This window comes from Antechinus flavipes, chromosome 4, assembly GCF_016432865.1.
Source record: "Antechinus flavipes isolate AdamAnt ecotype Samford, QLD, Australia chromosome 4, AdamAnt_v2, whole genome shotgun sequence".
Taxonomy (NCBI): domain Eukaryota; kingdom Metazoa; phylum Chordata; class Mammalia; order Dasyuromorphia; family Dasyuridae; genus Antechinus; species Antechinus flavipes.
Genome location: NC_067401.1, coordinates 382,607,755 through 382,635,154, shown reverse-complemented (window position 1 = coordinate 382,635,154; position 27,400 = coordinate 382,607,755). Strand labels below are relative to the sequence as shown.

Genomic DNA, 27,400 nt, shown 5'->3' with positions numbered 1-27,400 from the left:
ATAAGGTTAATAACTTCACACACTGACTGCTCCAAACCAAATCTCTCATTTCAGTGAGTACAAAGAAGAGATGTTTTCTCAATTGGAAAATCACATCTATGACTGCCTATAGGGACTGCCATAAAAAATCTTAACTGATACCAAAAAAACTCATTCAAATTTTAATTAGAAAAAGTATGGAATAGAGATTTCATATATTCAATAAACTATTCAACTCATTACTTGCTTTTCTAATTACTGCTATAAATATTTTGTGATACTGATCACTACCCTCCTCTTGAGGCTACTTTAAAATGTGAAAATATCCAATTCACATCAAACATCTAAAGTAAAGACCCAAATGACATTTCTAAGGTACCAATTAGATGCAAGACACTGTGCTGGCGTTTAAAAGATGAACTGAAACATAGAAATTCCTCAATGAATTTCCAATTTTGTAGAAAGGTTACAAGTTATAGTATAATGAATTTATAGAAAAGATCTAGTGTAGTATGAGATAACTGAAAGGAGAGATTAAACATCTGAGGGGATTAAGGAAGAATGGTGAAAATGGTACTTTGAAGGGATTTTTAAGGAATATATTTTAATAGTAGTGACATGAAAGAAAATCATTTTCAGCATGGAACACTGCCTCGAGTGGAAGGAGTGGGGATGAGGCTGTGAAAAGTCAAGTGGTCTAATTTGAGTGGAATGTAAGGTGAGAGGAATAAATAAAGTTGAAAAGGTATTTTGGAGTCAGACTATAAAAGGCCTTGAATGCTAGATTTAGGAATATGATTTCTATTCAATAAGTGATCTTTAGTCTTTAGTGAAATCAAAGGTCTTTTTTTTTTTTTTTAAGCAAGGTCAGATAGATATACTTCAGAAAATGATGCTATTTAGGAAGGAGAGAAAAGAATTAAAGGCAAGCTCAGCCCGAACATCTAGTGAAGAGATGCCAGAAATATTCCAGAAGGAAGGATTTTCCTAGCCAAATTCATCTTGATAGTGTTTTCCTAAAGGTTGCCATTAGCCTTGGTGTCTTTATTATATGCCATTAGTCTAGATGTCTTTATCATCCTTCCATAAATCATGGTTTCCTGCTAAGGATCCATTTGGAGGCAAGGAGAAAAAAAGGGCTGGATTTAGAATTCAAGAACCTAAATTTAAATCTTGACGTTCCCCCTTATTACTTGTGGGACTTGGGACAAATCACTTAACCTGTGCTTTGCCTTAGGATTCCCTCAACTATAAATGGAGGGAGCTGAATTAGATAACCTCTAAGGATCCCTCTAACTTCAAATCTATGATCCATGAACATTCCTGTGCGCCATTCACGAGTTATATTTTCCTGTAGGTACCTAGTATAAAAGGATTTGCTTATCACTAAGAGAAATAGGAAAAGTAAGGCTTCTAGGATGAGGTGTGTCTCCAACATATCCTTGCTCAAGTTTATGTTCCTCATCTTTTGACTTTGAAGAATTATGGATAGGAGGATTAGAATCTTTTTTCATTCTTTATAACTTGTATCCCCAGTACCAAGCATATTGTAAGGGCTTAATCAGTACTTGCTAATTGATAGAAAACCACAGGATTTGCTCATTACAATAGCCAAAGCCCAGATCATCTGTCCCTAAAATAAGTCTTCACCAAGGAGATAGTAGAACTGCTCCATTCCAGGGCTTCTGGAGAATGATGCAAGGAACTACTTTTTGGAAGTGATGATTCAAGGGAAAAAATATCCAAGGAGTGTGGAGGAGAATGCCCTTATCTAAAATAACTTATACGTGGTGTTAAAGTCGGGGGACAAGAAGACCATTAGGATGAGTCTGAATCCTATGACATTCATGGGTATCACCTTTGAAAGATCATGGAGAACAGTGCCACAGGCCTAGGAATAGGCAAAAGAAAAGGATAGAAACTTCAAATATAAATTAGCAAACTTAACTTTGATTCTTGGCCCCAATGAATAAAAGATAAAAGAAATAAGTCATACAGGAAAGCATTTTGTTAAAAATATTTATTAAAAAAATACAATTGTTTTGCATGTCTGGTTGCACATATAACTATTAACATATATGCATGACTTTTGACTTGAATAAATTTGCTACAATGCTTTTTAAAGCCAGCTTGCATTATACAAAGCAAATCCCTCTGTCAGTTCTTACACAAAATAGTCTTCTAAAATTTTTTTTTTTAAAAAGATGCACATTGCCATTATAGCATGTATGTATATATATATATGCACGCATGCATATGTGCGTGCACAGAACTTAATCAATTTATTAAAAAAATCCTCTGATTATTCAGGGCAGCCCCTCACAAGAGTTGGAGATGCACTGATTATCAATGATACTTTTTTCTTTTAAAAGCAGAGTGCTTTAAAGCCCTCTAAGTGCAAACACAAACTTTTCTTCATTGATCTTATCCTTGTGCTTTTCTTTGCTATGTTTAAACATAAAAATTCTGAATTCTAGCTGCCCAATAGCTCTAACGAACTTTGAAGATCATCCCTTTATTATTTCCCCACCGTGCATCAGTGCTGCTCAGCCAGAAGATATGGCAGTTTCTCTCTTGTGGCATCATCAGTACTAATATTTTTTGCAGTTTCCAACCCTTTTCATGTTGTAACACTGAAGGTCTCTTTAATGTAAATTGTACTGGGATTAATAAAGACCAGGGATTAATCAACATTTCAATAGTTATCTACCTTTTTTTGTTTTGTTTTACTACACATGTACTTGTATTACACACCAGCAACACAATGTTGTTTACAATGGCAATAGATACTAAATATTAAGTACAATTTCAATAAAATGAACAAGGAAAAAAATTACAAAGAATCAACTGTTCCCAGTTAAGTGGATTTAAGTATAAAGAAAGCACTCTGACAATTTTTCATTATCACGTATCCCAAACTATGAACTATTTCTAAAATTATGCATCTTCTCTTATGTAAAACCTGTCAGTGTTTACAGAGTAAAACTTTCACAAGTAGATACGTTTTCTTTTTTTTTTTTTGCTTTTTTTAAACCACTCTATGGACTGGGTGACTGAAATCCAAGAATGCAAAACTGTTTAGTTTCAGTTAATTTTAAGTTCTTAGTCTCATCAAAGATATAATCGCATGTATCACCAACACTAAAATAGCTCAACCAATGTAATTTCCAAAGAGCTAACATTAAAATTATTCTCCATGAACTACTCTGTCCCAACTGTCTCTTGTAAACAGATACTTTTCATAGACAGAGAAGTACACTTTAGCTGACCCAACAATACAAGGACCATTGAAAATTTAGTTTGTTTTTCACAAAGTAAATCTCTAGACAGCCTTATTTTTTTTTTTGAACTTTGTGTTGGAATAAGAGGCAAGAGATATAAAGCTAAAATATTGAAATAAGAAATGTTAAAACCCCATTTTAATGAATAGCATCAATCTCAAACCAAATTCTTAAGCCAATAGGTATCAAAATTAACTTAGGAGTTCATCTGTTTAATTTCCTCTAGCCAAAATAGGTGAAATTGTCCAAAGGCAGAAGGTAAAGAATCAGTTGTAGATTGGATATAGGATTTATACTAATAATAAACAATCTTTGAATAATCAAGAATTAAAGATATCAATTTATTTGCTATCTTTTAGAAATGCATCTCACAGACAGATTCACTAATATGTACAGCAGAGTACATAAAATATGCTACTGTATCACAAAAGCAATAAATGTAATATACATAAGGCCATCTGGTAACACTGCACCAATAAACAAAAATATATATGAAATGTTTTTAGAAGGGACACAATTTCCCTCCACACCACAATGAACAACAAAGTAATAATGGTTACACAGAGAAGAAACTTGAAACCTGATACATTACAAAATTTTGTGCAATCCATCAATAGCTAATCATAAAAATCATATTCTATACAGCACAATTTTAAGAGCTTGTATATTTAAAAACATTCTAGCCAAAATACAACACCTCAGAAAGCCTAATAGAATAATCAATTTTTGTGAATCCATTTGCCCCCCTCCCAAACAGTACAAATTCCAGAAAATATAAAATAGTAATATCCACTTCCTGATTCTCTAAAACCTTCAGCTGAAAATTAAAAATCAAAACAAAAAGTTAAGTGCTTCCAGTTATGAAAACAGTGCTAATAATGGTGCATAACAAAAATAGATTTTCATCGGCAAGTAAAGAGCAATCTACTCCTGTAATCCAATCACATTGTTATTAGTTTGCTAGAGTTCTGGCCCAGCTTTAGGTCACCCCCAATTTAAAAGATCCTAAATCTGTCCTAACAAAACCCTCGCAGAGCCCTGTTACCTGAACGGTCAAGATAAGGAAGATTGGGAACAGCACTCATCCCAAGATAGTTTCCTACTCCAGCATTTCTCCTTTCACTGACAATGATTGTTCAAAGGGTTAAATCGGACAACAAAGGCCAACTCCTAGTCATTCAATCCATATTTACATTTCTGTATTTTAAGAATAGTTATTTCAGTATAAACTCCTATAATTATGCAGTAAGCAACCTGATGAACAGTCAACAGAAAAGCAAAAGTAAATGAAAACTATTGTTTAAAAATCCTGTTTGCCCAATCTTATACCAATATAACAGACCAGAGAATAAGATGATTTTTTTTCAAAATTACATGTCATAATAGCACTGAGTTTTTTTTTTTTAAGTTAGCAAGCAATAGTCCATATTAAGGCCTATAACTTTGTACTTACTGAAATTTTTTAAAATAAGAAATTGAAATGTGCAAGGCATTAAACTTTAAAAAGTGATATAACTTCAAAGTACAGCAAAACTTTAGTTTTAGTATAAAATATATAGCCTAGGAACCACCCCAGTTTAAGGGATGAATAATATATATCCCTCTGAAAAATAGATTTTATATATATGTATATATATAGGTTTATATACATATTTAGCCAATATGTCAGAATAACTTGAAGGAAATGTTCCAGTCTCAATTAAATATTTAAAAATAAATTTTCAAAACTCTGACAAAACTATCAGATGTGTATCATCCCTAGGGAACCAGAGTCCCTATCATTTAACATGTTTGAGCACTTTTCCATGAATATTCTAGTTTAAAAATTTCATTAAAAATTTTAACAGAAGTTTGAATTTCCTGGTCTTTGTAGAATGCCTAAATTAAAGTCAATATTCCCCCTCTCATAAATCATTTTCCAAATGTTAAGTATTAATGTTAATACCTCATCTACAACAATGTTCTGGCAGATTGCTGATCTCTTTCTTAAAATATTTTTTTAAAAAAGGTAGCTCTGGGGGGAAAAAAAAGATAGCTCTAAGGGGAATGTTTATTTTATATCAGTTATCTCAAATGTGCTCAGTTTGCAAGCCAAAACAAGACTTTCTTACCAAAAGGCTATTACCCAATATATCTAAAATCAAGTCAAAACTGTCCCTTTTCTTTGATTACTAGCCACCCACAAGAATTGTAGATTTCAAGGTGCAAAAGCTTTAGTGGGGGGTTCTGATAACCTAAGAGGCAGAGTAGGGTACTTTTGTTTTAGGAAGTACAAGTAACATTTGAAAAACAACCACCCACACAACCTATTTTGGATACAAAACTAAGCAGGCATATGTTTCAAGATGCTTTTTAAAAAAAATGCTTATGGTCCAACCAATTCATTGGCTAGAAGAAAAAAAAAAACTAATGTTAATCTGTAATTCATTTAAAGCTATTATGGATGGAAAAATTAACTCTTATCAAACTATTCTATAACCTTTGAATTATAATTCCTAAATAGAAGACTATCTGCACTCTTTCTGCTTTTCTACTGGTCTTGATATTCATCTGGGGCTTTTTTTTTTCAACTAACAGAGATGAAGTCTTGCCACTCCTGTTAATTTTTTTTATATATATAATGTTCTGAATATATAATAAAATGGCACTTCAGAAAGCACAATTCTATAGTGCAAAACTTAATTTATCATTCAACAAAGGGCAAAAGGAGAAATGGAAACAAATCAGATTGGAAATGATTGATAAACAGCATAAACCTATCCCTAAAAACATCCTTTTAGAACCCCCAAAATGTTTTCTTATCGCCAAACAAAATCTTCCAATGAAGGATAAAAATAAGTATACAGCAAAATAATTTGAAGTAGTCCTGAATTTTGAAGTAAAATGATTACATAAAAACTAAAAATAATTTATAGAAATAGCAGTTAAATGGAAATTATAGTCACATGGTTAATAGTGGGGGGAGAGGGGAATGCAGACATAAACTGTCAATTGCCCATTTAAATTTATCTAGTTCATTTGGGCCTTTTTATTTGGCAACTTTCAAGAGAGAATATTTTTTCATGGAAGTTAATGGCACACTCATGTACAAAATTCCAAATGTGATGGAGATGTCTGCATAAAAGAAAAAACTTAATATAAGAATAATCCATCCCCCTATATAATAAAAAGCATACATGATTTTTTCAAGGCTTAACTTGGAAGTAATATATTAAAGGACAATACTGCACAAATGTCTATGAGTGTGATTAAACTGCACAAACAGTTTATTATCAGAATACAGAATCAGGAAACCAGTGCTTCAATATCAGCAAGAAGCAACATTGTTGGGCAACACATCATCATTCAAAACTGGATGGGCACATAAATGAAGTGATGCTACCCTGTAGAGTTGAAGTTCTGAAATGCTAGGATTCTGTTTTTTCCTAAGTCTTACTGAAAATGTATGGAAAAACTAATAAGTAGAGCCTACAAGTGAGCTCTGAATTCTTGCTCTCTAAAACGGCAGCACACATATAGGCCTAGGCCCTTAAAGGGTTTTTCCAGTTAAACTCAAGTAAATTCTCCAATATTCCCTACATGTATTTCTGAGGCTGCTGAATTTACTTTTCCTTCTAGAATTAAGGAAAACTTCCTGGATTTGATTAGGTATTGTGAAAGTACTGAACCAACAGTCCTAAAAAGCAAATATTACAGTATCCACCTCCCCCAGAATCAAATTATCCCAGGAAGCAAATAACCACAAAGAACTCTGGACATGGCACCAGAAATCAAAGGTCCTAACCCTTAGGTGGTGCCAAAGGAATACTATACAGTATACAGATTGTCTAAAAATATTTCAGAAACCTGCCAAACCTCCTTCCCTGAAATGCTTTAAAAATGTATTGAATATCTGTTTTATGTGGTTTGGATATAGTTTTATTTGAAGAATGGAGAACAGGCAAAATGATCATGAGCTGTCCTTTGTAATTCCAGGATTATGTAAAATAAATTAGTGGAAGTTTTCATCCTATTATATATGCCACCAACCTCAAATCACTGTAATACATCATTTTAAAGAATAAAGATAACTAACAACAAACTATGATTTAATTTTGAATAGAAGGCAGCATAATATCTTTAATGAGGAAGAATATTTTGAGAAATGATGAGAAATTTGTTACAAATATGGGTCAGATGGCAAAAAAAAAGATAAAGTCAGTCTGACAGCTGAACTCCTACTGCCCAGTTCAACTGGCTTTCCTTCTTTCATTTAGGCTATTGTTGCCTAACAACATTCATCCCAGTAACATGATGGATAATTAATCACATATAATGAATAGCCATCTGTATCAGTCTTCTCAATGACTATTGATCCTAAATGGGATGCTGACTTTCTGATAAGTATCTCTAGATTTTCTAAAGATTCTGATACTGAGTCTTTGCCTAAAAGAGGTAGGTTAGGAACAAGATGATTATGCCAACCTTGTTCAGATGAGTTACAGCTAGAAACATCTCATTTTTTAAAATAGTAAGATTCCCAATGATGAAAGAATCACCATCTTCCCTTAAATAAAGATGATCTCATGAAGAGAAAGCAGATCACAATCAACCAGGTATGGCTACATACTTCTCGAAGGTTGCAGGGACAGATATATTTAAGGAAAACAGATAAAACTGGTTTCCATTAAGCTGCCTTTAATAGTGCCATCTAGTTCCCTGATATCCCTATCCTGAAAGACAGGAAATACACAGAGACCAAAGATGTGATCTTGGAAAACTATCCAATGGCTTGATTCCTCTGTTAATTCATGAAAATAAATTTTTCTTTAGTGCGCTTAACAATTTTAAAATTCCCAGGTAACTTGAACACCCCAGCATCTTCTTATTACAAAGTATAAAACAGTAATCATACTAATAACACTAGCTCAGAAAGTGCTATGGGAGGTTTAATTTTCAAAGAGATGTGCAAACTAAATATTCCAAATGATTGCTCCTTGTTACTACCTACAGTAACCTTTCAGCATTGCTATTGCACATCTCAGGAATGGATGGGTTCCTCATATGAGCCAGCAACATACCTCCAAAACTTCAAAATATATGAAGGCAGTTCCCTGAATATAATCCTTTTCCTCCACTCCCAGTCAATCAAGCAACATATTCAATTTGATCCACTAGGCAGAGAAAAAGAGACTTTTAGAACAGAAAGACACCATTCCACACCAAAATTGGGCAAGCAAGTAATGTTACAAAATCTTGAGACTTCTGGTTACATGAGTTACTATGAATACAATCTATATCAAAATTATGTAGCCAGCTACTTTTGTCTAATTAAAATCTCATACATAAGAATCTCTGTACAGTATAAAAACAAATTTAAAGTGAATTTTGTGCAGCTGGAAGGTGCTGAGTTGACTTATTGTCATCTGGAATCCTTTGTTTATCCCCAGCACAAGCAGAAAGCATGCAAGTTCTGCCTCATCCCATTTAATCAGTGTGATATGATCTTATGATATCTCTAGCACTGAAAGAGAAATTCAATCTGGGGAGGTTATCTGAATCTAGACTTCCAGGCCAAAAATATCAACACACTCCCCAACTAAGATGTTGGCCTCTGTCCAGTTTCTTGAATTCAGAGAAGCTACATTCACCTCACACGGACAGGAAATGATTTCTACCACATGGCTAATGTTTGACAAATTAAACCAAGTTCAATGACTGAGATGAAAGCCTGCATTTCTCATTATTTGAACAACTCCAAAATGAAACATAGCATAGTATTCTCAAGTAAACTCCCCACCTATTAAGATAAAAATATTCCTACAAAATAAGTACTTCTTTACCTCACTGGGTGATTTTGAGGACTTCACTTTTCACCTTTTTTCTTATAGCTTCAAAAATATTACAATTTCAAATTTTAAAAGGAATAAGAAAAAAATGCACAGCAGAACCTGAGTTACTACAAACAGAAACGGGTCCTGTACTTTGGGTATCTTCTTGACTGAAAAAGCCACAAATGTCCTTTCAGGTTGCTCAATTAGGAGTCTTAACTAAATATGTCCTAAGTTTTCAATAATGCAGCACCATCCTCACAAAAACCTATTCATCTTCCATGGTACTGTATTCAGTGGGTGTATATACTACCCAGACTACAACAAAGTCAATGTTTCTATGCTGGATACAGAGTTCCATCTTCTCAAAGAGTCTTCCAAACATTGTCTTAAAAATCAATAACCATCACTTCAGGTTTAAAGAGACCCCTCCCCTCTCACCCCTTAGGGTGAAGCAGAAAAATTGGATTCCATACTCTGTTGACAGGTTCAGACAAGATCACACATGGCTTATAGTAACTGAGAGATTCACCCTGAAGAAATGTAAACTAGATGCCTCTTTCTGTGTTGCTTACATATACTACAATTCACTGCAGAACTGTTTGTCTCCCCAGCAGTGCTGTTAAAACCTCATTCTGTATGAAGGAGGGATGTTTCTTTGTCCATTACCATTTATCAGCTATAAATGACAGTGTTTTCTTCCTGGTGTGAGAGAGGACACCAAGTCTTTCAAGATGTGGTCAGTTTCATCCATCTGACAGTTTCTTGAAATCACCGATTCCAAGTATAAATCTTTTTCCTGCCAACATGTCCCAGTAGCCAAAATATAATTTTTGTTCTTATCTGCTCATATCAAAACACTATTCCATCTCTGTATTCTGCAGGAAAAAAAAAACCTCCTTTTACCCAAAATGAAGAAGGAGGAAAAAGAAAAGGAGAGGTAAAAGGGACAGGTGGAGTCTATAGACTCCAATTAAGGCGTTTCCATACATAGTCCCAACTTGAGTTCTATTCAAAGAAAACTCTGAAAAGGCATTTTAAATGGAAATGGCAAAAATCACAATAGTCTGTTATCAGCATTTTAAATATGATCATGCTGAATAGCTATTTCTTCTTTATTTTTCTTATTTCTCTTTCCACAAGTGCATGTGCTATGTTTTTTGTAGATCTGGAGAAAAGGGGCCAGGTGTGGATGGTCCATCCAGGCTAGACAGAGTAAATGACCCATGACTGTTCAGGACAGAAGGAAACTGAGAAAGAAAATAAAACACATTATAATCTTATTACTCAATTTCAACTTTCATTTTCTATCTAATGAATTCCCTGAGGCACAACAGCTTCTGCACTAGCTAACAGGACCAATTTTTTATCAAAGGCAGTCATTGTTTATCATCAAAGCATATGCCCTGACTACTGAAAATTCCAATATTACCACTCTTTAACCTACTGTCCTGTATTGGAAACTGAGAAAACAAATATACTGGTCCAATTTTAGGCCATTCTTCAAAAATGTTATCTCTTTCAAAGGGGGAAAAAGTTAGCTAAGGAGACAGATGTGAATATCTATGGGAAAAAAACAACCGACTCTATTATAGGCTATACCAAATTTTTATATAAGCTAGGCTTAGACGAACAATATAATTTACATTCAGACAGTATTCCTCTATGTAAGTTTATTTCCTCAAAAAAAAAAAAAGTTACTCTTTCAAAGTGGGAAATCAGCTGCTAAATCAAATCCAACAGTATTAACACTGTTGTCTCTCTTCTGTCTCCCTTTTAGATACCATTAAAATAACCACAATGAACACTACCTAAAATATGTTTCACTATGGTGTGGAATTAAATAAAATGCCACTAATGGAAACCATGCCGGAGTGGGGGGGTGTTAGTTACTGAGGTACCAAAAGGACTTTATTATTAGAAGTTTTGCCTAGAGTTTTCATGTCATAAATCCTAAAGAAAGTGATTAAGAAAGGCTTCAGTGAATTTATAGTTTTCATAATGAAATCACATGAAAAGCCCTGTTTTACCAAATATTCTATAAACCCTCAAATAACTCTGCTAATAAAGGGCAAGGAAATAAAAAGAATACAGAAAATCTACAAGAATTTTAATTTCAGGCAAAAATTTATGGCTCATTTACTAACTTAAGGGAAGCAGATAGGTGGCTAGAACACTGGACATGGAGAAATGAAGATCTGGGTTCAAATCCTGCCTCAGATATTATGGCCAAGTCATTTAACCTGTCTCTCAGTTTCCTCATCTGTAAAAAGTTATAGTAAAGCAAGCACCCACCTCACAGGGTTGTTGTGATGACCAAAGAAGAAAAGATATTTAAAGCACTTTGTAAACCTTAAAAGTGCTATATACTGGGTGTCCTAAAATCTTAGTGCAATCTAAAAACAGCAGTAAGGATACTTACCATATTCAATCTGTTAAAGGACACAGCTATATTCACATAAAAAATGGGTCCTTTCAGATTTTAAAATGGTGGGAGTGACTTGAGAAGGGTCATTAATTATTTAAGTGTTTAACAATTATAGCTCCAACTCAAATTCACATAATATGAAACAACAACAAAAGGAATCTTGCTATGAGGTGGGTATTTATCACAGATGCTGGTTTTCTGTTACTTTATAAAATTAACACAGAGCTTCTGCGATTCAGAAACACATCTATTAATTAAAAACTGCAGAGTAAACAATGGAACAGTGTATTCTTACCCTGGTTCTCAATTTTAGAGTTGTCCCATTATATAAATCGTGAAAACGATGAAATGTCATATATAATTTACCTGGAAAAGGGTGTTAGCACCTTGCAGTCTGGCTGGACTTAAAGGAGCAACAGGACTGAGAGTGCTCCAAAAGTGGATACTGGAGAGCAAGGGACTTGGTGTCAATAAGATAGGAGTCTGTAACACACAAGACAGAAACATTTACCAAATCAAATCACTGATATCCCAGATAGCATCACATACATAATAACCCAAAGCAAAAGCTGTTCTCCAAATCCAAAATATACACAAAAGTCAAAACCCCCATCACCATTCTTTAATAGCCCAAGAAAAATAAAGGCAACAATAGCTTCTTTCTTTCTTTCCAGGGGCTTCTCTAAGTAAGGAAACTGATTCTGATCCACTGGTTCTTTTTTTTCCAAGTGAAAAAAAAACAGAAGGTAAGACTCATTCATATAAGCATATTTTCTCCTTAGTGAAGAGAAAATCTTAAACTAACATGGGAGTAATCCATCTATAAAAATACTATGTGGGATGAGCAAGTTAATGAATATCTAATGTAACTGTGTAAACCTATTACACAACATCATACTGGTAATTTTTAAAAGTTCTCAGTACCTATTGCTTTTAAACACTGAAATTTAACTACAAAAAAAAAAAAAAAAAAGCCTCAGTGTTTAAAAAAAATACAATTAGCATTCTTGGTCTTTGCCAACATTCAATTTTACTCATCCAAAGACAGAAACCTTTATTTATTTGGGGAAGGGATTCAAAAAAGTTGTCTGTCTTTGAAACAACATTTGACATTTTTTTAGTATCAACTCTTTTGTTAAGTGGTTGTGTAGTCTAAGTAAAAGGAAAGGAATTGGTGTTGATTTAAAGATTAGGTACAACTTACAGGGACATACTTAACTTTTTCAGTACTATAAGGCAAAGTAGAAGGTAGTAACAGACTGAGAGCTTAAACTGTGGCTAAATTTTTTTTCTGTTTTTCTGTTCTGTAAAAGCAAACAATCCTTACATTAAAAGAAGGGAAGAGCTACCTGTGAAAAAAGTGCAGGAGTGAGAGAAGCCGTAGGGAGAGAGGGACTCAATATTCCCAGGGGGCTTGGATCACTGCCTGTGATCACCAGAGTGGGTGCCAGCTCTAGCCCTTTGGGTTTCTTGGACCTTGATGAATGAATTGTGCTTTCTTTCTCTAGAAGTGCTAACTCCTGGTCTTTGAGCTCCAATGAAAAGTTCTGAGGGAGGCCCACGGACTGAGAAGCCACTGAGTCAATGTCTGTGTCAATGTCTAGGTCTGCATTAGGACTCAAGGGTGGTGAAGGTGATCTGGAAGGATCCTGCAAAGAGGGAGATATGGAAGAGACAGGAGGTGTGCTGGTAAAAGTGGTCATAATATAGGGTATGGAAGGTGGAGTTTCTGGAGAAGACAATTTTTGAGGAACTAGAGTCTCCAAGGCTTGGAGGGTTTCTTCTGAAGCTGTAGAAATAGTTGGGCCAGCTGAAATGGTAGAAGGAATAGGTGTAACTGATGACTTTTTGGAGGGTGTTGTCACAAATTTGATGACTGAAGGTGTTGGTTCCTGGGGAGATTTTTTTTCTGACAGTTTGTCAGCCGGATTCTCAATTTTTATAGACTTGAAAAGCTTTACATTGGAAGAGTTCAAAGAATTGAGAGTAAATGAAGAGTAGAGGCCAGAATGTATATAGTCATTGCGGCTAGAGGTCTTGGCACATGGCTGAGATGGCTTCTCTTTTCCTCCATTCTCCAAATCTTTTGAATTGGTGATGACTTCATTGAAGCCTGAAGTTTCACAGTCTCCTTCAATCCTCCCCACAGCCATTGGATCCATGTTCAAAATCTCTGGGTAAGAGACAAACTTGTACACAAACTTCTGACCATTCACTTTTTTAATGATATTCTGTAGAGAAATGAAATAAGCACATTCTTATACCCCCCTCATTAATTTAATTGCTATTCCTCTTAGGAAAAGTTGTCAAAATACTTTTTAGACATCTAAGATTCCCCAGTACAGAAGTTAAAACAATTCAAAATGCAAGACAACCACACAAATCATGTCTCAAAAATTGCTAGATCTCATATCTCAAATAATTTTATAGATTTATATATTTATCCTGAGAAAGCAAAAACCAACTCATCATAATCAAAACATTGTACTCCTAATAAAGTCCCTACTTACCTGAGAAACTTAAAAATTACACAGAAGGAGCTAAAGGACAAACCATATATTTTGAGATTAATGAAATCAAGATCAATCCCTAATACAAGGTAGATACTTAGTATTTGCTAAACTATTCTTTTGATTCATTTATTTTATGTTAGTTTCATCAGAATGTATTTAAATATATGTAAATAAAATAAGAAGTTATCATAACAAGGACAGTAACTATAATGTCACTAATAGCTATTTGTTAATGTACTGATTGCCTTCATTATGGATTAAAGAACTAAAAAGAAGTCAAATGCATATAACAAATATTGAACACTAAAAAAAAAAAATCAAGTTACAAAAATTAAAAAAATTGTCTAGCTACAAGAGTCCACATCTGTTGTATTCTAATCCTATATTTGCTTTGTTCTTTTAAACATAACTACCACCAGTAACAATATCTGCAGAGGGAAAATCCAAGATAAGTGGCTGAAGAAATACATATGAACCCTTAATCCTAAATTTAAAAATACAAAGGCTCTACTTACATTAACTTATTTTAGGGAAATATAAGATATTAAAGAAACAATCCTTACTGAGACTATTTAAGCAATCAAGAATTTAGATTTAGTTTACCTTTACATAGTAGTATCTGAGAGCTCGACTTAGTTTGTCATAATTCATGCTAGGTTTGTTCTTGCGGATTCCCCAGAGTCGAGCTACCTCCTCTGCTTGCAAAAGCTTAAATTCCCCATCACTCGAGGTCCAGCAGATCATATGTTTGTTCTGAGGCTCCTGAAGGAGCTGAAGGAGGAACTGCCACAGTGTAATAGTACTGTCCATAGCAGTGAGCTGGAAAAAAAGACAGATGATAGATACAATGACTTTAGAAAAAGCTTCTTGCTTTTCCAGCAAGCAACAGGGAAAGAAAATTATGTTATGTTTACAAAATGAAGGATTTAGAATAAAGATTGCCAATTGAAAAAGGCTTTTGCTATAAATTCTAGCTTAGAATTTCACTTGCCATAGTCTTTTGAGAGATTCTAGCCTTAACATTAACTAAATTTATTGGATTGTCTTGAAGAAAAAATAACTATCTATGAAATTACTCTTTATTTTTCCCTCCCTCAAGTGTCACAACTGTCATTTATGAATCAACAACACTGATGACTTAAATATCATATTCCTTACTTGATTTCATAAAATCAATACTCATTCTATAGTATTTCATAAGAATCATGCATTTAAATATTAAAAGGCTTTTATTTGATCATCTGAACCTTTTAAAAGACAAAAAACTTCAAAAACTCAAGTTTTAAGATCTCATTATGATGACAACCCCTTTCTTTAGATGGTGAAGCAATTTGGAAATTCTCCCATGTTATTCATACCATAAAACTTCAAAACAGTCTCCTAGAAAGATCCCGTTCTTTATAGAGGAAACCTAGGCTCCCAGGAAGTTAATAACTAGAAAAATTAACAAATAACTTAACATGAAATATCCTTTCCCTCATCTTCTAGAAGTGAAACCTAAACAAGTTTACATCATCAACAAATTTAAACACACACACACATACACAAACAAAATCAGCTACCACTTAATACTAACCTGAAATACGATAATTTAATGCTTCAAGCTATTCATTAAATTTGTTAGGGTCCCTGAGTTATAATTAAAATAAAATTCAAAAAATATTTGTTGATTAGCCACTGAATGCAAGGGACCATGCAGAGTGCTGCAAATAGAGGGAAATATCAAGTCAAGAAGGATAACATTCATGATATACTCTATTTTCTTCTTTAAAAAACATCAAGCTAAATTTTACTTTTTGAATTATCAAGCTTTTTGTCTCCCTCCATCCAAATTCTCATTCACAAATAAAGGGGAAAAAATTAACGAACGATAATCAAGCAAAAATTCCTTTAATTAATGTCTGTGTCCAAAAACATGTCCCATTCTATATAGTCCGTCATTTGTCAGGATATGAGTAGCATTCTCCTCTTTGGAATCATGGCTGATTGATGCATTGATCAAAGTTCTTTTAAGTCCTTTAAGACTTCTTTTCTACAATGCTGTTGTAACAATATAAAATATTCTCCTCTTTCAACTTACTTCTCTCTGCAAGAGGTTCTACAATTCTTCCCAGGTTTCTCAGAAACCATCTTATCATTTCTTACAGCACAAGTCATCAATTACATTTAAATACCATAATTTATTCACTCATTTCCCAATTGATAGACATCTTGCTATATTTTCTGAAGAATTCAAAATGATAACATTCTCCTATTAATCCACAAGATATCAAAACATTTGTTTTGTTTGTTTTGAATTAAGTTTGTTGAAGATGTTAGCCCAGTTGTACAGAGAAAGGGAAAATTATTTCTAAAACTACAGACTAGGTCAACAAAAAAGCTAATACAAATACCAAGTTTTTTTTTAGACAATCAAGTATCTTATACATTTGGCAAAACTGCTTTCCAGGATAATTAACACCAACAAACACTAATCTTGTGAAGAACTACAACGAGCTACCTTAACAATAAATAACTATGCCTAGAAATCACTTCCATTCTAGTATTTACACTAAGGTCAATTAACGTGGCTTACAAAGTCTTGTGAATTTGGAACAGTCCAAAGGCAAAGGCATATTCTTTATAAGCTAAAATATCATATATACCAGATTCTCATTCTTTTTGGCCATACTTCTAATGATAAACCATGGTTCTTCAGGATAGTATATCTTCAAATATACACAGGACTTCCATTTAAACAAACATTTGCCAGGCAAAATATGTTAAATTTGCTGTACATTCTCCCTAAAAATATTAACTTACTGATTTCCACATACTTCATAAAGAGAATGCTACAGGCAATTGAGGGGGAAGGAAAACAAAATCCAAGTCTCTGTATTCATCATGGCTCCAACCTACTTTTCCTGACAAACTGAACCATTCAAAGCTCACTTCTCCCTATATCTGGAATACTTTCTACATTAAGGTTCATCAGTAGGTGCTGAAATTCTACTCATCTAGAAAGCCCAAATCCAAATGTCCTCCTCCAAAGGGGTCTTCCCTGATTTCCTACCAAGACAGTTCTTCCCCACTTCCAATGAACTCTTATGGCACCCTTTTTATAAGATCATACAATATGAGAGCTGGAAAGAAACTTAAGAGGACATTTGGATCCCTCATCTTGTGAGAGAAATAAGGCTTAAATATTCCTATTTCAGACACATATTAGTTGTGGAACCTTGGACAAGTCCCTTAACTTCTTTCAGACTTAGTTTTCCTTATTTGTAAAATAGGGATAATAGTTCCTACCTCAAAAGGTTGCTGTGAAAATCAAATGAGATTAATATGTATAAAGTGCTTTGAAAATCTTAAAGTACTATATAAATGACAATTATTATTATTACCAACTTTTTAATGAAATTACAGTCTGTTCTATTTTGGTTTTTATGAACCTCTAACCATTTCTACTAAATTATAAATTCTTTGAAGGTAAGGATTCCATCTTATTTATTTTTGTACCTCCTCCAATGTTTTACACACATTAAATGAAAGAATAATTCATGAAACTAAAGCTTTTGCACCTCAAGTTTATAATGGCCGACTTATGTTTATAAAAATAAAAACATAATCTTCTGTACATTCTCAGCATGCAAATGTTGGATTGACAAAAAGCAGTTTTCAAGATGAAAGATATCCCCAAGATGGCAGATCAAAGAGTGTCAAAAAAGAATACTACAAATAAGGGAAGAAAAATGGCATGCAGGATAGGAACAAGAAAAGATTGAAAAAATGAAAACGTTGTAAAAACAAATTATGTCAATAAAATAAAAGAAAAAATACCAGATTTTGAGTCAGAATATCTGAGTCTTGAATCTCAACTCTAGTATTAACTAGCTATATAACCATAAACAAGTCACTTAATTTCTCCAAGACTCAGTTTCTGGACCAATATAATGGGGATAAATAATACCTATACTAACTACTGCATAAACTGTATAGTAAACATTTTGTATATTTTAAATCATTATCTAAATGTGAGTGCATTACTATTTTAAAGATGATGATAAATTAAGCTAGGAGCATAATTTTTTGTTAGTCATCAATTAATGAAGTTAACACTACAAATAAAATATTACTGTGTTTATCAGTTTATACAGAAGCTTTATTATCGAATATATTTTCTCTGGGTAGTGATTAACTTCAAATATATTATGTATTTGGACTTGGAGATGTTGAGAATGATAGTCAACAAAAGAGGAATACTGCTATAATGAAATGAATTAATTGAAGTGGTTGTGTTGCTTCAAATAATACTATCCCATTCAATTAGGACATCTAGCATTCAATCTTTGATTGAAATCTTTGCCAAGATTTAGTCGGCTACTTATTCCTTGTATCTAATTCTTAAACACTATCTCCTGAAGCTATGGTATAAATACAAGTTTCAGTAATATCTTTTTCAAAAGAGAGCATTTCTTTCTAACACATTCTAATCATCACCTAGGTGCCAGGCCCTGATACAGAGACAAAAATGAATCATTCTCTGCCCTCAAGGGATTTACATTGTATAAGGAATCACAGTATATATACACACATATATACATATAAATACAATATGCATATATATAAATATTATATCTATAAAAAGTTTTAAGTGAGAAGGGCAGTTTCAAGAAGAGCTCCCACAAGCAGCAGTGTGCTATGAAAAAAAGATTCCTATGGGCTCGGAAGTCAGTGGACCTTCCTCCCCTTTATCTTCCTAACTCTAATCTTGGGCAAATCATTTAACTTCCCTTATCCTTGGTTTCCAAGATGGCCTAAAGTTCCTTTCAGTTCTGAAACTATTATCTTATCATCCTCTAGACTAGAGTTTATATTAAGAAAACTGAGATTTTAAAAAGCAAAAATGCTCTTATTTAAAAAGCAAAAAGGAGAAAAAAGTATATTTTCATTTCAAGATTTCTTCAAATACAGCTTAAAAAAGAGTACACTTATATTCACTTTAGCACAAAAACAAAAGAAAGATAATGATCTAAAATAAATTAGCTGGTATTAACACAAGTGGGATACTGAATAAGCTGCAATTGAATCTGCAGTGAATTGAATCTCCCCCAGGAAGGGAGAATTGAGAAAATACATATCAAAGCATGATTTTTTAACTATGACATGAAGGTTGAGTTCTACAACAAAGTGTGATATCAATACTCTCTTATGATGAAAAGGAAGTTTCTAATTTAGATCTTTCGTGCCCTCAACATGTTTACAATAAACAGTTCAATTGATGTAAGACCATGACTATTTTTCAAAAAAAAAAAAAAAAAAAAACAAAAAAACCAGTAGTTTTTTTAAAAAACTTCAATTATAGCTAAAATAAGTTCAGTTCCTTAAATGAACCAAAATTGGTACTGAATTATGAACATAAAAAAAATAGTTAAACTCCTAATCCCAGGAGTATATATGAATAGTAATAGAAATATATAGCAAAAACTTACAAATAGTAGCATTTGGAAAAGATAATCATACTTTATTAACATTGTAAGTGATTGCCACTTAAGTATTTTGAAACAAAATTGAAAGAAAAGAATGAGAGATTAAGAAAAAAATCAAAATTCACCAGACATTTCATTAAAGATAACAATAAAGAAATAATTATGTTATAGTACATTAAAGTTTTGTAATGCACTTTCCTCACCTCACCATTCTGTCAGATAAGGACTTATACTAGGATTTTATGAAGAACTTGTCATTTCTTAAGTCCTTAAGGGAGGTACCTCCACTACCAAAACAAATAGGCACTTTTTATCTAATTTAGCCTTAAGCATGGGATTGAGAAGTTAAATGTTTTGCTCCACATCTCCAGGCTCAGGTCATCACTTAATTTCCACTATGCCAAACTGCCTGATGATGGCTCCTAAGTGACAAAGAAAAAAGAGAGAATTAACAAGATTTGGGGACTTGCCCAGTCACATTACTAGTAAATATGGGAGGTTTTGACCAATGCCTTTCAGAACCAGGACACCACATACTTTTTCTAGAAGTAAAATTATTCTGCTTACAAGATCAAACCGTTAAAAGGGTCATGACTCAGGCAAACTAAAAGTGTGGAAGTGAATTTATGCGTGCCATTTTTAAAATTTAATTTTTTAAAGCAAATAGCACCCTCCAGATTTTATAGCATCATCTTCCTTGCCAAGAAAACCTCAAATGGGATCAGGAAAGATCAGTCACGACTGAAAAGACTGAACAACAACAAAATAAAAGTCAAAGACCAAGAGTACAAAAAGGGGCCTAAGTTTGTCTTCTGTCCAACGACAAACAGCCCTTGTTGCCTCCCTGTTTTGTGGTCCAGCTAAGGTGCCACCCTGCCATGAGTCCCTCCACCTATCAGACACTGCTTCCTTCTTAAACCTCTCTTACCTCCCTGTATCTCCCTTACGTACTCATCACAACACAACCCGTAGAATGTCCTCGTACCTCCAGCTAGGCTCTGAGCTTCTCCAAAGTAGGGACAAGGATTTTGCTTCTCTGGCATCCCTGGCAGCCGGAGGAACATAGTCTCTGAGACAAAAACACGTTTCTGAAAAGTTCCCTTCTAAGGGCCATTAGGAGTCTCCGTACAGCTAGGCATTAAGCCTAAGAAATTCTTCCCCGAAAACGCCCTGAAACTTTACGCGGGCCGTCTAACTTGGGCAGCGGGGGGAGAGGGGCGCCCCCGCGGAGATCAAAGTCCGGAGAAGAGCCGCCACCTCCGGGCCTCCGAAAGCAATCAGAGATGGTACTTTCATTTTCCGACTTCCTGCCACCCAATAAAATTAAATTCGCTCGCTCGGCCGGGCCGCGCGTCCCGCACAAGGATGCTTTAGCTGGAGTGGGCTGGGAATGTGGCCGGCGGCGCCCCCTCCTCCCGCGCTCCGCCCAAGCGCCCGGCCCCCAGGGACTAGCCCGAGGATGCACCTTCGAACATCCCCGCAGTCGTGGGCGGGTGAAAGGGATGTGGAGCTCGCTCGCGAGTGCGCGCGGACCCGAGCGGGCTTGGGGGTAAAGGGAGAAGGGTGACAGCGCAGGGGGGCGCGCGCCCCTCGCTCCCGCCCCCGCCAGCCCCACCCCCAAGTCGCGGGGAGGAGGGGGCGCTCGCTTCCTGCGCGCGGCGTGGGCGGCGGCCACGAGAGCTGTGCTGGGCGGGGGCGAGGCTCACTCACCGAGGGCGCGGGGTCTCCCTCAGGTCCTCCTCTCCCTCGGGCGCCGCTGAGCTGCGGCTCCGCCGCGGCGGTCGCCCCCCGCCGCCCTCTTTTCACGCGGGCAGCCCACGGGCGCTACGGCCGCGGAGGCGGCGGCGGCCGAGCCGAGCCCGCCGGGCGTCCGCGGTCGCCCGCATCTCCCGCCGTGGCTCCTCCCGCCCCTTCCACGTCCTCCCTCCGCGGGCACGCACACGCACACACAGCCTGGGCTGCAAAGCCGGGCAGTCGGGCTGCTAGCCGCCCTCACCGACCGGCCAGCGGGCGGATGGGCGGGGGCGGGGGCGGGGGCGCGGGCGCGCGCTCGGAGCGTTCTCGCTTCGGCCCCCGGCCGCCGCGTCTCCCTTGCAGCCCTAAGGCCAACCCCTCCCGGCCTCTGTAGCTGTCTACGTCACTTCCGGGGTGGGGCACCAATGGGGAGGAGCGGCCGCCAGGGAAGGGGAGCGTGCCGGGCCCAGACACCTCGCCGGAGCCGGGGGTCGGAAGCGGTTGGTGCAGCGGCTGTGGTCACCCTCCTTGACGTCCGCCCCCGAGTACTCCGACCCGGCTCTGCTCAGGAGCCCCCCAGGAAGGGAACCCCGACCGACCTTGCCCTGCCTCCCCGTCGTCTTTGTCTCTTTTTCTGGGTGTAATCTATCCCTAAGCATGTATTAAACGCCTATGTGTGCCGGGCGCTGAATTAAGCGCTGAAGATACAAAGACTCTGCCTTCTTAGGTCTTATAAATTAATGGGGTAGACAACATTAAAACAAGTACATACAAAATATTCGGGTAGGTTAGAAAATTTACAGAGGGAAGGTACTGGAATTAAAAGTTAGTTTGTAAACATTTATTGAGCACCTAGGATATGCCGTCTATATAGTAAACATCGTAGACAGGAAAAGAGGCAAAAGACAGTCCCTAAGTCCCAAAGGGTTTGCAGTGTAATGGGGGAGACGTAGCTATCTCTATACGTACAATGTATAAAGCAAGTTATGGAGTGTCGGAATAGTAGGAGACACTTGGCCAGAGTAAAGCCCAGCAAGCGGGCTGTGCCCCACGCTTGGCATAACAATCCTCCGGGCTCACCTCTGCGGGTCTCAGCCACAGCAAAATCCCAGGATTTTCTCACCGGCCCCAGGAGGTCTCTGAGGCTCGACATGCGCCGGTACTACCTCCGTTCCAGTCATAAAGCCCCGCTGTGGCTCAGACGTCTCTTTGTTGCTGTTACCCCTCTTTTCAGGGTTAGAGCGCACTGCACAGCCATCCCTACAAAAACACGTCTCTCCACACTGGCTCGGTGCCCCAGCTCCTCCCCCCTCTCCTTGCCTGCTGGTCAGTTTCCTCACGTGGAAATTAAACATGTTTGTTTCTTAGCTTTTCTAGCCTGTTTTGGCTCTGGCCACCCACAGGTTAGTTGATAAGGTGAATTTTTTGTCATTCAATGATGTCCTATGTCCAATTTTTCCTGACCTTATTGGTGTTTTTGGCAAAGATACTAGACTAGTTTGCCGTTTCTTTCTCCAGCTCATTTTACCGATAAGGAAACTGAGGCAAACAGGGTTAAGTGACTTGCCCAGCATCACTCAGCTAGGAAGTATCTGAAGCTGAATTTAAACTCAGAGGAATCTGATTTCAAGCCCATTGCTATATCCGCTGTTTGACTTAGCTGCTGCATAAACAGGATAAATAGGAGATAACTAGAGGCGTAAGAGACCTACAAGCACTTATGTGCCTGGACCTAGGTTAAGTGCTGGGGTTAGAAAAAAGAGACTAAAGATAGCCTCCTCAAGGGTTTCCAGTCTCATGAAGGAAATGACATACAAACAAATTTGTTTAGAGCAAGCTATATGTAGAATAAATAAGAAATAATTAACAGATAAAGCACTAGAATGAAGAGGAATTGGGGAAAACCTGTAAAAGGTGAAGATTTTAGTTACAAAAGAAACTAGGAAGCAGATATGAGGAGGGAGAGCTTTCTAGGCATGAGGGGATAGGATAGGCATAGATAATGTCTAGAAGGAAGAAATGGAAGTGTGTTATTTCTGAAACAACCAGAGGTAAATGTCACTGGATGGAAGAGTATCTTTGAGGAACAAAATGTAAGAATTAGCATTTACACAGAGGTTTTAGAGTCACAAAGCACTTTACAAATATGATTTTATTCTTATATCTAGAACACCAAGGAAAAAAAAAATCTAATCCACAGTCCTTATCCACAAGGAGCTCACAAAATAGTTGAGGAGAAATTCTTCTTGCAGAAGGTGGGATTTTACCTGACACTTGTGAAACCAGGGAAGCTAGGGGGACAGAGCATTCCAAGCATGATGGAAAAGCAGAAACAGTCAAAAGAGGGAGTGCTTTCTATTCAGCATTGCTGGATCAAGAATATGTTGAGGCAAGTAAAATATAAGGAAGCTGGAAACATAAGAAAGGGCCAGGTATTTATGGGCTTTAAAATCTAAATAGGGTTTCCTAGTTGAAACAGGAACCACTAGAATTTAATAAAAGGTGAGGAGAGTTTGGACCACTTTTGAAAGTTCATCAGACAGGTGAGTAGTGGAGATACTGAAATAGGGAGAGATTGAAGACAGGAAGACTATTTAGAAAGCTTACACTAATATGTGCCCTGTTATTACAGCCATCTGATCATCAAATACCAATTTTTTTAGGTCAAAGACTTCAATGCCTCTGGCATTTTAAGAAAGTATATATAGACTATATTTGAAAGAAATATCAAGTTGCACATAGTAGATTTGCAGTTTCATGTACAATCATCTTTTTATTGTACTATGTTCATGGAAATACATAGTTTGTTCCATAAATTAAAAATAAAATGTAATAAGAAAATAAGAAAAAAATTCTAAATTAAAAAAAAAAGAAACATATCACCCCAGATTGCCCTAGATGCTTGATAACTACTAAATGGGCCCTTGCTTTCACCTTCATACTTTATTGACTAGTTAGTCCTCCCATAAGCCAAAAAGAAGTTTCCTAACTGAAGGAATTTAAGGTCACTAATAAGTTAGGAAGTATTTAAATAATTCTTTGAAGCATAAGTGAAAAGAGGACTGAGGATCAAATTCTGCCTCAACTATATGTGTGACCTTGGGCAATTTATTTTGCCCCCAAGTCTGCAAAATGAGGCTATTGGACCAGATAAGATCTCTTCTAGTTCTAAAATCTACAAAATGGCTGATTCTATCAACTTTCTGATCAATTCAGCAAACATATTAAATCCCTAATATATCCAAGGTATTGTTCTAAGTCTTGGAAATACAAGGCAGATGCCTAATTCTGAAAGAGCAGGTAATGTAGTATAGAAGATAAAGTGTTATGAACACTTTGAGGAAGGAGAGTGTATTTTCTGCTGGGAAAAGGGGGTGGTTAATGGAGCCCTTCAAGATTCTGAAGGCACTTCATAGAACTCTAATGGTGAGAGAAACGTCAGCAGATATAATGGAGAAATCTGTTCTAGGCATAAGCTAAAGCATCTAAAAAGTGAGGACAGAAGCAGGACAGGGAAGGTGAGCAACCCAGTTTGACTTGAATTTGAAGTATATTAAAAGGAATTGTATGAAGTAAAATAGAAAAGGCAAATGGGAGTCAAAAAATGGGAAGAACTGTGCCTTCTGCAAATCTTCCTTGAAAGCCTCTAGGAATACAAATACCAAGAGGCGGTGGCTCTTCAAGAAGCTCATATTCTATACCAGAACCTTATTTATTGGCAGTCTAGTGAAGCTTAGAGAGAGCCCTTCTCAGAATAATGTTTTTCAATAATTGGAGGAAATGCTAAAGGAGGAAATTCACTTAGAGATTGAAGATATATTTTTATTTCCTCATCCATTATCATGGACCTTCAGAAATCTTTTCACAAATATGAGTCCATTGATCCTAGTTTAAGAAACCTTATAATAAAGAAATACAAACTATTCAGAGATAATTAAATATTAGTTAAATAAGTACAGAGTGATTTATACATCCATCTTGTCTTCTCTGAAATATTTGACCTCTTAGTTTTCATAGTACTAGATTTCTCAATTTTCCTAACTGTGCATGTACCCCCAAAGCTTTGTCTTGGGTCATCTTCTCTATCATACTCTATTACATTATTGACTCATTTCCCTGAAAGTCCACCAAATTGCCCCTCCCCCCAATTTTTTCAAACAAACTACTATTTAGCTCTTTCTCCTCCCTCCTCCATCCATTGCTTTTACTTTTGAAATAGATGTTTCAACCCAGTTGTAAGACTTTATATTTATCCATATTAAATTTCAACTCATTTGATTTGTCAACCTTCTCCAAATGACCAGAGTCACAGCAGCTCTGCAACTGCTGTTAACTCTAAAATAAAAAATTAAAATTAAAAAACTATTATTAAAAATTTTAAAAACTGAAATTATCAAAACCACAGTTAAAAAGTCTAAAAAAGAGTTATATAAAGCAAAATAAAACCAAAGAAGTAACAGTGATTATATGCAAAAGTGTTCTATATTCCACTGGAGGAGGAAAACTAGATATATGTGCCAGAGCCCTGCCACTTGGAGACCTCAATACATAAACTAAATACAAAACATAAACTATATATACAAATATATATATATATATGGGCAAACCTCAAACTAGTGGCTGCCTAGTGAAATGTAGCTCTGACAATAAGAAGTATTATTTTGTTAGTGGAGTTGTGAACTGACTCAACCATTCTGGAGAGCAATTTGGAACTATGCCCAAAGGGCTATAGAACTGTGCATACCCATTGATCCAGCAGTGTTTCTACTGGGTCTGTATCCCAAAGAGGCCATAAAGGAGGGAAAGGGACCGACATGTGCAAAAATGTTTGTGGCAGCCCTTTTTATAGTGGCAAGAACTGGAGTGGATGCCCATCAGTTGGAGAATGGATGAATAAATTGTGGTATATGAATGTTATGGAATATTATTGTTCTATAAGAAATGACCAGCAGGAGGATTTCAGAGAGGCCTGGAGAGACTTATGTGAACTGAAGCTGGATGAAGTGAACAAAACCAAGAGTTCATTGTACACGGCAGCAACAAGATTAAATGATGATCAATTCTGATAGACATGGCTCTTTTTGACAATGAGATGTTTCAGGCCAGTTCCAATGGCCTTGTGATGAAGAGAGCCATCTGCATCAGAGAGAGAACTGTGGGAACTGAGTGTGAATCACAACATAGTATTTTCATTCTTTTTATTATTGTTCGATTGCATTTTGTTTTCTTTCTCATTTTTTCCCTTTTTGATCTGATTTTTTCTTATTCGGCACAATAATTATGGAAATATGTAGAGAAGAATTGTACATGTTTAATATATTACTTGTCATTTAGGGGAGAGGGCAAGTTGTAAAGGGAGTGGAAAAAATCTGGAACACAAGGTTTCGAAAAGGTGAATTGAAAATTATCCATGTATATGTTTTGAAAATTAAAAACCTTTAATTAAAAAAAGGGTATAAGCAATAATGAGACAAATTTGATTCATAGCAAGACTTCATGACTGGAACATAGGAACTACAGGTATCTATCCAAGTTCAGAGACCACTTGGTGCCGGTATGAAACAGTTCTGGAATTTTGCCTTCTCCATGATCATCCAGGGGGTAAGAGCAAAGAATTGTAATGCCGAGCTCAGGGCACAGCTTGCTTGCTGGGACCTAGCTTAGAAAAACAGGGTATCTACTAATTGCAAAAAGAAAAGAGTAAAAAAGGAATAAACCATTGGGATCCTGACAGACTCGTTAGTGTTCTAGTTTGTCAAATTTTTTTCAGATCCTGACAGTCATCCAGTGTGTTTGCTATTTCCTTCAGCTTTGGGTCAGCTTTAGATTTTATAAGCATATCATTTGTACTATTATCAGAATCATTGGTAGAAGGAGTTGAAGACTGAATAAAAACATTTGGATTTATTGCTTTTTGGTACCTATGTTATTTCATCAGTGTAAATTCTTCCTAGTAAAAAAAAGTCCTCTACCAATTCAGATTAGCAACTATTCTGCAGCTTAAGCGTAGGAGAAGCCTGGTACAGAGGAGTGGTGTTTTGCCCAAGGCTACATAGCTAGTATGTGGCAGAAGATAATTCCACGTCGTCTTCACTCGGAGATAATTTTTCTACAATACCATATGGACTCTCAGATTTATTTATAAAAAGATCACTGGTAACCTTGGGGAAAAGAGTTTTTTGGTAGA

At 36.2% G+C, this 27,400-nt stretch overlaps 1 protein-coding gene across 1 annotated transcript; it reads right to left on the bottom strand.

The window, feature by feature from the left end:
* Positions 1-1,984: 1,984 nt before the first annotated feature.
* Positions 1,985-21,299, bottom strand: ELK4 (ETS transcription factor ELK4). The gene is made up of 5 exons (XM_051998530.1): positions 21,190-21,299; positions 14,615-14,830; positions 12,848-13,729; positions 11,865-11,981; positions 1,985-10,320 (listed from the first exon to the last, which is right to left on the bottom strand). Exons 2-5 carry the CDS (start codon positions 14,819-14,821, stop codon positions 10,222-10,224), a joined length of 1,305 nt encoding a protein of 434 aa, XP_051854490.1. The 5' UTR covers positions 14,822-14,830; positions 21,190-21,299; the 3' UTR covers positions 1,985-10,221.
* Between the last annotated feature and the right edge of the window lie 6,101 nt (positions 21,300-27,400).

Coding starts and splice junctions, on each gene's coding strand:
- ELK4 (XM_051998530.1), bottom strand. CDS start 14,821: ATGGACAGTACTATTACACTGTGGCAGTTCCTCCTTCAGCTCCTTCAG. Junction 11,982..12,847: donor CTCCTGCACTTTTTTCACAG/GTAGCTCTTCCC, acceptor TGTGTGTTACAG/ACTCCTATCTTATTGACACC. Junction 10,321..11,864: donor GTGCTAACACCCTTTTCCAG/GTAAATTATATA, acceptor TTTCTTTCTCAG/TTTCCTTCTGTCCTGAACAG.